Source organism: Protobothrops mucrosquamatus, unplaced genomic scaffold (genome assembly GCF_001527695.2).
Source record: "Protobothrops mucrosquamatus isolate PMUCROS unplaced genomic scaffold, P.Mucros_1.0 scaffold47, whole genome shotgun sequence".
NCBI classification, from domain to species: Eukaryota; Metazoa; Chordata; class Lepidosauria; order Squamata; family Viperidae; genus Protobothrops; species Protobothrops mucrosquamatus.
In genome coordinates this window covers 2,735,151-2,744,988 of record NW_015386429.1, presented here as the reverse complement: position 1 = coordinate 2,744,988, position 9,838 = coordinate 2,735,151, and the positions used below count along the sequence as shown (strand labels likewise).

General features: G+C 46.4%; 1 protein-coding gene across 1 annotated transcript in view; it reads left to right on the top strand.

Moving 5' to 3' along the window:
- The window catches only part of NDUFB9 (NADH:ubiquinone oxidoreductase subunit B9), a 9,112-nt gene extending 2,430 nt beyond the window's left edge, over nt 1-6,682 (top strand). The window contains exons 2-4 of the mRNA XM_015811716.1: nt 865-1,057; nt 3,257-3,370; nt 6,438-6,682. Of these exons, the coding sequence (XP_015667202.1) occupies nt 865-1,057; nt 3,257-3,370; nt 6,438-6,569 (439 nt within the window). The 3' untranslated portion in view covers nt 6,570-6,682. The remainder of the gene's footprint in view (nt 1-864; nt 1,058-3,256; nt 3,371-6,437) is intronic.
- The last annotated feature ends 3,156 nt before the right edge of the window (nt 6,683-9,838 follow it).

Genomic DNA, 9,838 nt, shown 5'->3' with positions numbered 1-9,838 from the left:
TAGTGAAACCATTAAGAAGTGTTTCTTGGGACTTGTGGGTGCACCATTGCTGGAGGTTTCTGAGAAAATATTGGACAACCATTTGTCTGAAATGGTATGAGGACTCCTGCCTTCGATAGGTTATTGGCCTAGACCAGTGATGGCGAACCTTTTAGAGACCGAGTGCCCAAACTGCAACCCAAAACCCACTTATTTATCGCCGGGTGCCAGGTGGGGGTGGTCCACTGGGTGGGCGTGGTTGTGATGGTTATGGCAGATTGGATGGGAGTGGCCAAGGTGGGCGTGATCACCTCGATGTTGCTCGTGGGGAGAGACGCCTGTGGGGGCCCGGCAGGGTTGGTGGAGATCCAGGGTGTCTGCCAGGTGAGGCGGTGGGCAGGAGGCTCGTCCTGCGGGGTGAGGCAAGGCGAGGCAGGGCGGGGGTGCCATTGTCACAAGGCAAGGTGTGGCAGGGGCGGCTGCTGCCTGACACCATCAACCTCTGCACACAGAGGCCAGTGAGCGCATGGTTGCTGGGATGCATCCGGCTATGTGGGACCTCGCCGAGTTAGCAGGTGGCTCGTTGAAGAGGGACAGTTGCCATCTCCAGGGCATGGCCTGTGTGCCCACAGAGAGTGCTCTGAGTGCCGCCTCTGGCACGCGTGCCATAGGTTCGCCACCACGGGCCTAGAAAACCTTCAGGGTCCCTTCCAGCCTTATAATTCTTGCCAAGAAAACTGAGCAGGTGTGCCCTTGTCACCATCAGATGTCGAATCAATGAATGAAATTCCCCATTCATTAAATAAAATATGAAGTATTTGTCAGTTCAAAAGATAGTTATGGTTTATTCTTTCTTGGAATAAATACTATCTTTAATATTCTCAGGGATAAATTTAGATACCATGCCTGTCTGCTGAGAGCAAGGTTTGACGAGCATAAGGATGAAAAAGACATGATTAAAGCAACCAAGCTGTTGATGGCCGCTGAAGAAGAATTTTGGGAAAAGCAACATTATCAGCCGTACATCTTTCCTGACTCTCCAGGGGGCACAAGCTATGAAAGATACGACTGCTTTAAGGTCAGGAGACGACATGGCAGGCATTACACATAATCGGTTCCTCCACGTGTTGCAAAATATTGGCATTCTTAATCCCAAGAGTTTTCAGTAACTTTCATTAGTTAAGTAGGAGATTCCTCATAAAATGCAAAATTATTCTCTGGTTCTGAGGAAGAATCCATGAATGAAGGCCACAGGGAAGTTGTTCAGGTCTCAACATCAATGAGCGTCAGTGGTCCAGCCTCCATCTGTGCTGGCAAGATCCTAAAGACACGGGAGAAAGCTCAGGGGCAGAGCACACTTTGCTTGGAGGAGCTCTTCTGCTTGACCTCCAGTTTGAAGAGAGACCTAATAGCAGGGGATATGAAGGAACTGAAGGTTCTAGAAAGTTGCTGCCAAACTGCAGAAGCTGGAGAAGACCACAAGACAGTTCTGTATACAGCAGTGTTTCATGTTTGCAGCCAGTGCTTTAGACCAGGGCTTTTCAACCTTTTCACCCATTGTACCACTTTTAGGATATGGCAACATCCGAGTACCACCAGTCGCCTAGCAAGGTGTCAAAAACTTGATGACCCCCCCAAAAAAGGAAAAAAGTGATAAAGTATAGGCAGTCCTCGACTTATAACAGTTCACTTAGTGACTGTTTGAAGTTACAACGGCACTGAAAAAAGTGCCCCCCAAGCCACAGCCGAGCAAGACACCTGCCTGCCCGCCCAGCGGCGTTCTTCCTCCTGTCCGAGGTTTTCATTGTTGTGAGCATTTCTGTTGAGGATTGGCAGCGGGGGTGGGGTGGGGGGGGTGTTTGGTTTTTATTCCCCCCGTCTGCTGGGTGGTTGCAGCAGGGACACTGTGACTGTCATAAATATGAATCAGTTACCATGCATCTGAATGTAAATCACAAGACCCTGGGGATGCTGTAACATTCCAACTGATCGGCGCTTCTTCTGGGCTCAGCAGAAACACCAGGATCAGTGCTGCTTTCCAGCTGATCGGCGCTTCTGGGCTCAGCAGAAGCACCAGGATCCGCGCTGAGCTCCAGCTGACAGTCCCGAAGAAGCGCCGATCAGCTGGAAAGCGGCAATGTTCCTGGCGCTTCTGCGGAGCCCTGCAACTCCAGCCATCTCTCGCTCAGGCTTGTGTGGTGCTGCCACCGGTTCAGCTCATTCCCCTCCCCCGCTACCACTTTTCTAGGATGGTCGCGTACCACCTGCCAGGTGCCAGTGTACCACAGGTGGTACCCGTACCACTGGTTGAAAAGCCCTGCTTTAGATGCCCAGAGGCTGTTTGAGCCACACAAAGTGATCTGGAGATAGCACATTCTCCACATCGCTGGACAGTTGTTTTATGCACTGAATAGTTGCTCTAATAGGCTCTAATTGTCTGAGACATTCGGCTTCTAGGCTTGAGAATCAACCTGCCATTAAAATGTGCCTCCTACTTCTAAAATATCTGCAGCAGTACCAAGTTTGTGGAACAGCCTTCCTGTGAGATAAGGCTGGATCAACCCCTTTGGTTGGTTTTTCTGGAACTTTTGAAGATAAAACTGTTCCAGGAGCCCTGATTGGTTGTTCCTACCTTATCTTTAATTTTGATTGTTTTACTATTGCATTATTATGTTGGCATTTTTCTTTTCAAACCATAGATGTGTATTTTTTATCCATGTTTGATACTACATAGAAATATGCTGCCTAAGTAAATATCCAAAATTAGAAGGAAAAAGCATTTTGAGCATCGAAATACTTATTGCTCTTATCTTAGCCTGCAGGTGGGAATAACTTTTTCTTCTAAAATGCCCTGATTCTTAAAGTTGCTAAACTTGCCATACTAAGATAATCCAGTAGTTTTCTGGAACAAAATAATCCAATAGTTTTCTAGAACTAAGACTTCCAATGCAGGAAATAGTATCTTTGGAGTGTTATCGTTTTGGTTTTAAACAGTGTTTCTCAACCTCAGCAACTTTTTAAGATGTATGGACTTCAACTCCCAGAATTCTTCAGCCAGTATTTAGGCTGAAAAGTTCTGGGAGTCGAAATCCACACATCTTAAAGTTGCTGAGGTCGACAAACATTGGTTTAAGCAGACCAACAACCACAGTCTAACCATTATTAGAAGGAGAATGTACAAAATACATCTACATAAAAGAACAACAACAAGAAGAAGACTATTATTCCTTGAAAGATGCAGTGGATAACCTTTTGTTGTTATGCTCCCGCCTTGTAGTCACCTGAATGGATCCTAGAAATGTGGCATCCATCGGAGAAAGCGATGTACCCAGATTACTTTGCTAAGAGAGAACAATGGAAGAAGCTGCGCCTGGAAAGTTGGGACAAGGAGGTTGGTTATCGGACTATATTTTACAATTACTTTCCCATGAAATAATTTTGAAGCAAGTCACAAAGTGGAGTTTGTTGGGTGATACCTTGGAATACAGGTCTTAAAATGCACCCTCATGGACCATCACCTACTGTTCTGGGTCCTTTAGTCCCTGGGGTTATGAGGGAGCCAGAAGTGGTAATTCTTTTTTAGAGTGGACAGTTAAAGAGTAAAATGAGTGCCTTAGAGAGGAGAACGGCCTTACCAAAAGCCTCACCAAACTGGTTCTGTTTACTAAGGCAGCTTCAGATTCAGCCTGCTATATATACTTTCTTTCTCCTTCCTTCCTTCCTTCCTTCCTTCCTTCCTTCCTTCCTTCCTTCCTTCCTTCCTTCCTTCCTTCCTCCCTCCCTCCCTCCCTCCCTCCCTCCTTGCGCTTCCTTCCTCCCTCCCTTCTTCCTTCCTTCCTTCCTTTCCTTCCTCCCTCCCTCCCTCCCTCCCTTCTTCCCTTCCTCTTTGCCCTTTCCTTCCTTCCTTTCCTTCCTTCCTTTCCTTCCTTCCTTCCTCCCTCCCTCCCTCCTTGCGCTTCCTTCCTCCCTTCTTCCCTTCCTTCCTTCCTTCCTTCCTTCCTCCCCTTCCTGCCTCCCTCTCGCTTTCTCTTTTCTTTTTTTCTTTTCTTTTTTCTCTCTCTCCTCGGTCTCTCTTGCTCCTTAAGGGAGCCAGTCTTTTCTGGGGCTCACATAGCCACATGGGCTCAGGAGACTAACGTGTTTGGAGAATGACAATCATACAAAGACACACCATCCACTTGGGCTCCTTCATTCAAGATTTTCACCAGGATCGTGTGGCTGCTTGCAATGGCTTCTTTGAGAAAGTGCCAACATGATTAAATGCTCACATCTTCTCCGAGGCATGATTTTGCCTACAGTACTGAAGCACACGAGATCCCTAAAATCATCAAATCCCTGAGTTCACATCAAAGCAAACTTGAATAATCAATTGAGCTGGTTTAGCATTCGATGCATTAATTCTGCCTCTGCCCATTTGGAGCAATCTCCCAATCTTCTAACAGCCCTATTCTTTTCTATTCATCCCTGAATTTCCAAAGAGGCATTTAAATGGATGGAAGGGGGAGGGGACTTTTTATAGCAATATTACTATATTTTTTTTCTAGATCTGTTGCTGGCTGGAATTGGAAATGAGCTTTTAGCCAAAACACTTCCAAGTGTCTTCAGAGAGACTGTTTCCAGATTATAGTGACATTGTTCCTGTTGGTGGTTTTTAAAAACTGGATTCAGGGTGCATTAAGTTTATAAACTGCCGTATTAAGGCTTTTCATGCTTGAAAGGGATGATTTCACTTGGAATACTGCATCCAGTTTTGGTCACCACGATGTAAAAAAGATGTTGAGACTCTAGAAAGAGTACAGAGAAGAGCAACAAAGATGATTAGGGGACTGGAGGCTAAAACATATAAGGAACGGTTGCTGGAATTGGGTATGTCTAGTTTAATGAAAAGAAGGATGAGGGGGGACATAATAGCAGCGTTCCAATATCTCAGGGGCTGCCCCAAAGAAGAGGGAGTCAAGCTATTCTCCAAAGTGCCTGAAGGCAGGACGAGAAGCAACGAAACTAATCAAGGAGAGAAGCAACTTAGAACTAAGGAGAAATTTCCTGACAGTTAGAACAATTAACCAGTGGAACAACCTGCCTCCAGAAGTGGTGAATGCTCCAACACTGGAAGTTTTTAAGAAGAGACTGGACAGCCATTTGTCTGAAATGGTATAGGGTTTCCTGCCTGAGCAGGGGGTTGGACTAGATGACCTCTAAGGTCCCTTCCAACTTTATTATTATTATTTTTTTTTATTATTATTATTATTATTATTATTATTATTGTTGTTGTTGTTGTTGTTGTTGCTGTTGTTATTGTTGTTGTTGTTATTATTATCCTTTAAAAAATGCTTCCATTGAAGTTTCTCCTCCCCTCCCCCCTGCACTATCTTACAAAACAACACACACAAACACACACACAGTACTTCCAAGAAATTAAGAAAATCCTGTGGATGTGTTGCTGGAAGCTTCTTTTAATTACAGGCAGTCCTGAACTTACGGCCACAATGGAGCCCAGTTTCTATTGCTAAGCAATTGCTAAGTGGGTTTTTGCTCCATTTTACGGCCTTTCTTGTCACCGTTGTAATTGTTAAATTAGCAAACTGGTGAATCCGGCCTCCCCATTGGCTTTGCTTGTCAGATCACAGAAGGTGATCACGTGACCCCGGGACAGTGCAACGGTCATAAATATGAGCCAGTTGCCAAGCGTGTGAATTTTGATCACGTGACTGCGGGGACGCTGCTTAACGGTTGTGTGAAAAATAGTAATAGGTCACTCTTTTCCGGGCCATTGTAACTTCGAACGGTCACTAAATGAATGGCTGTAAGTTGAGGACTACCTCTATCAGAAATGTTCGAAATGGTCTGAAAGGCACACAGATGCCTTGTTGAGACAGAACACACACACACACACACACACACAAATCTCTGCCTCATCACCACCTCACGGCTGAGGGTTTCCTTGTTGGATAGAATGTCATGCATTAGTTATACAGGTAGTCCTCAACTTACGACCACAGTTAGAGCCCAAAATTAGTTTCTAAGCAAGATAGTTAAGTGAGTTTTGCCCCATTTTGCGACTTTTCTTGCCACAGTGAAGTGAATCACTGCAGTTATTAAGTTAGTAACTCGGTTGTGAAGTGAAGCTAGCTTCTCCGTTGACGTTGCTTCCCAGGTCACAAAAAGGTGATCATCTGAACCCGGGACACTGCAACTTTCATAAACATGAGTCAGTTGCCAATTCTCTTGACTTTGGATTATGTGACCATGGGGATGCTGCAATGCGTGTGTGAAACGTGATCACGGGTTGCTTTTTTCAATGGCGTTGTAACTTTGGACAGTCACTAAATGAACTGTTGTAAGTAGAGGACCCACCTGTAATGAGGAAAGACGTGTCCTAAATGTAAGAATTTCCCCCTCCAGTGTATTAAAAATGTTGCCGGTCCCGGGTGGTAGCTAAGCCTGTTTCTCATTGACAGGTTCAACAGCTTCAGGAAGAAACCCCACCAGGAGGTCCCACCACAGAAGCTCTCCCTCCAGCACGTAAAGAGGGACATCTGCCTCCTCTCTGGTGGCAATACGTCACTAGACCTCGCAGGTACCCAGTGTAAAAGCTCCTTTCTGAAATGCCTGTGTAGCTCCACGAAACGGTCTGTGAGCTTTCTGCAGCCGGTCGGTTGCTTTACTGTACTAGCCAACCCAATAAAGTCTGATATAAACCAAACTATCAACCTGCTTGCCTTACTACAGGGGTGTCAAACTCAATTTCATTGAGGGCCGCATCAGCATTGCGGTTGGCCTCGGGAGGGGGGGCAAGGTGGGTGTGACCTACTGGTGGGCGTGGATGGAGTGGGTGTGGCCTACTGGGTGGGCATGGCCAGCTCTACATCGTTCGCGTCAAGGATGCCTGTGGGGGCCTGGGCAGGAGTGGGCAGATCTGAGGGTCTCTGGCAGAAGGGGGTGGGACCGGGGCAAGCGCCAAGGCATGGTCCATTTCTTCATTCCTCACAAAGGGTGACATCTCCCCAGCATGCACCCAGGGGGCAGGGCCGACGCGGCAGGGGCTGGTTCCTCGCTGTTTCCAGACGGCCTTGTGGAGCTAAGATTGAATGCGTTTCAGCATAGATGGCCACCACAAAATTGTACATTGGCTCCCCACCGGCCTGGGCCAGGGCCAAGGCAGTGGGGGCCATTCCCTCACTGTTTCCAGGATAGCTTCGCGGGCCACATGAAACCTCTTTGCGGGCCGCATCCGGCCCCCGGGCCTTGTGTTTGACATGTCTGCCTTACTATATAGATTATCTTAGTAATCTTTGTTTGATAAGCAAGACATGCAGTGTCTCTTAAGGTAAGTCACAGGATACTTCACTTACAGGCATGTCAAACTCATGGCCCACGGGCCACATCCAGCCCACGCAGGCCACACCACCCCGGCGCCGCAAAGGCGAAAAATCCACGTCACGATATGGCCCATGATGCGAACAGGCTTGACACCCCTGCTCCACAACGTTGGCCTAAAGAGGATGTAGTTAACAAAAGGAATCCGTTCTGTCTGTGTGTGTGTGTGTGTGTGTCTGTGTGCATGTGTGACAGAGAGAGGGCTCTTATCCTTTTCCCATTGAAGTTGGAGTACATAGAGTAGAGCTTGGAAAAGCTGGAATCGCCTTGGGTCCCCAACCCCACCAGTCCGTGGATCGGCACCGGTCCACGGCATGTCAGAAACTGGGCCGCGCAAGTAAGTGAAGCCTCATTCGCAGGATGCAGGCAGCATGTGAAACCATGGACCCTCCAGTCCGCAGAAAAACCTCTCTCCATGGAACTGGTCCCTGGTGCCCAAGGGATTGAGGGCCACCACCTTGGAGCACTGATCCCAACTGTTAATTTTGCAGCTCTTATTCCAAATAGAAGCCCGTTGTATTCTCAACGTTAACTGCTTCCTGGCCAGATTCTGTCTGCATCTGTCTTATAGCAGAATACAAAGATGCAGCCTTTTAATGCTTCTAACGTAGTAGTCTAATAGTAATAACTTGGTCAAAGAGCTTTGAGGATAACGGTTAAGATGCTAAGATACTGCTGGTAAGAAATGGTTTACATGCTAAATGAATTAATAAGGATTAAGCTGTCGAAAATCATACTTCCTGTGGCACAAGTAATGAGCTCTGGATTAGCCCGATTAAAAGTCACTAGGTTTTTTTGAAGGGCTAAAGGGGTCCTTGAGTACCTGTGGAGTCATCACTGATACTTAACTAAGAGCTCAAAGGCAGCAGGAAGTCACAGGAGCTGAGCTTTCCAAATTATGAACAATGAGCTTTGCAGAAGTTGCTTTGATTAAGGATGAACAAATGGCAAATGCCTTACTTGCCAGAGGTTGTCTTAAATGTTTTCCACATACTTATTAAAGCATAGGAGCCACATCCTGGAAATGCAGCTGATATAGTTCAGCCTCTGAACCTTTCTGAACAATCAGTTCTTTGCAAAATAATTTTCTTCAGTGCAGGGAGTCCTCAACTTACGACCACAGCTGAGCCCATTTCTGTTGTGAAGGGAAAGGTTTAAGTGACTTTTGCCCCATTTTGCATTAACAGAAGGATAGAATCAAGATCACGTGAAGTATTAATACCACTATACAATGCCTTGGTAAGGCCACACTTGGAATACTGCATCCAGTTTTGGTCACCACGATGTAAAAATGATGCTGAGACTCTAGAAAGAGTACAGAGAAGAGTGACAAAGATGGTTAGGGGACTGGAGGCTAAAACCTATAAGGAACGGTTGCTGGAATTGGGAATGTCTAGTTTAACGAAGGGAAGGACGAGGGGGGGACATGATAGCAGTGTTCCAATATCTCAGGGGCTGCCCCAAAGAAGAGGCAGTCAAGCTATTCTCCAAAGCACCTGAAGGCAGGACAAGAAGCAACAGATGGAAACTAACCAAAGAGAGAAGCAACCTAGAACTAAGGAGAAATTTCCTGACAGAACAATCAGTGGAACAACCTGCCTCCAGAAGTTGTGAATGCTCCAACACTGGAAGTTTTTAAGAAGAAACTGGACAGCCATTTGTCTGTATAGGGTTTCCTGCCTGAGCAGGGGGTTGGACTAGATGACCTCCAAGGCCCCTTCCAACTTTATTATGACCTTTCTTGCCACAATTGTTAAGTGCATCACTGCAGTTGAGTTAGTAGCCTGGTTGTTAAGTGAATCTGGCTTCCCAGTTGACCTTGCATGTCAAAAGGTCGCCAAGGAGGGGGGGCACACGATCCTGGGGCACTGCAACCGTCATAACTTGCCAATTTTGATCACATGACCATGGGGATACTGCAATAGTTGCAAGTGTGGAAAACGATCACAAATCAACATTTTTCAGTGCTGTTAACTTTGATCGGTCACTAAATGAACCGTTGTAAGTTGAGGACTACCTGTAATCTGGCTGTGTAAGCAAAGTCACTTATAGTTGGTATTGTGAGCACAAAACTGTACAAGAGCCACTAAAACCTCCTTTTGAGATAGGGGTAAATTAAAAGGGGGCAGGGCATACAACTCCGGGGCGAATTTCTTTGCTTCCTCGGTCACTTTATCAGAAAAACTGGCAAGCTGAGGTGAGGGATAGGAAGTGCGATTCACAAAGATGCCCTTTGTGACTTAAAATGCCACGGAGTTAGCAAGGTTGGCTTGGCAGCTCTGGGTTAAACATTTAACTTCTATCCGTTCCAGCCCATTCCCCTAAATCGGGTAGGCAACCTTGGCTCTTTTCTGACTCGTGGACTTCAACTCCCAGAATTCCTGAGCCAGCCATGCTGAGGGGAAAGGGAGAGGTTTCCAAGCTGAGCCATGCTGGCTCAGGAATTCTGGGAGTTATTATTATTATTATTATTATTATTATT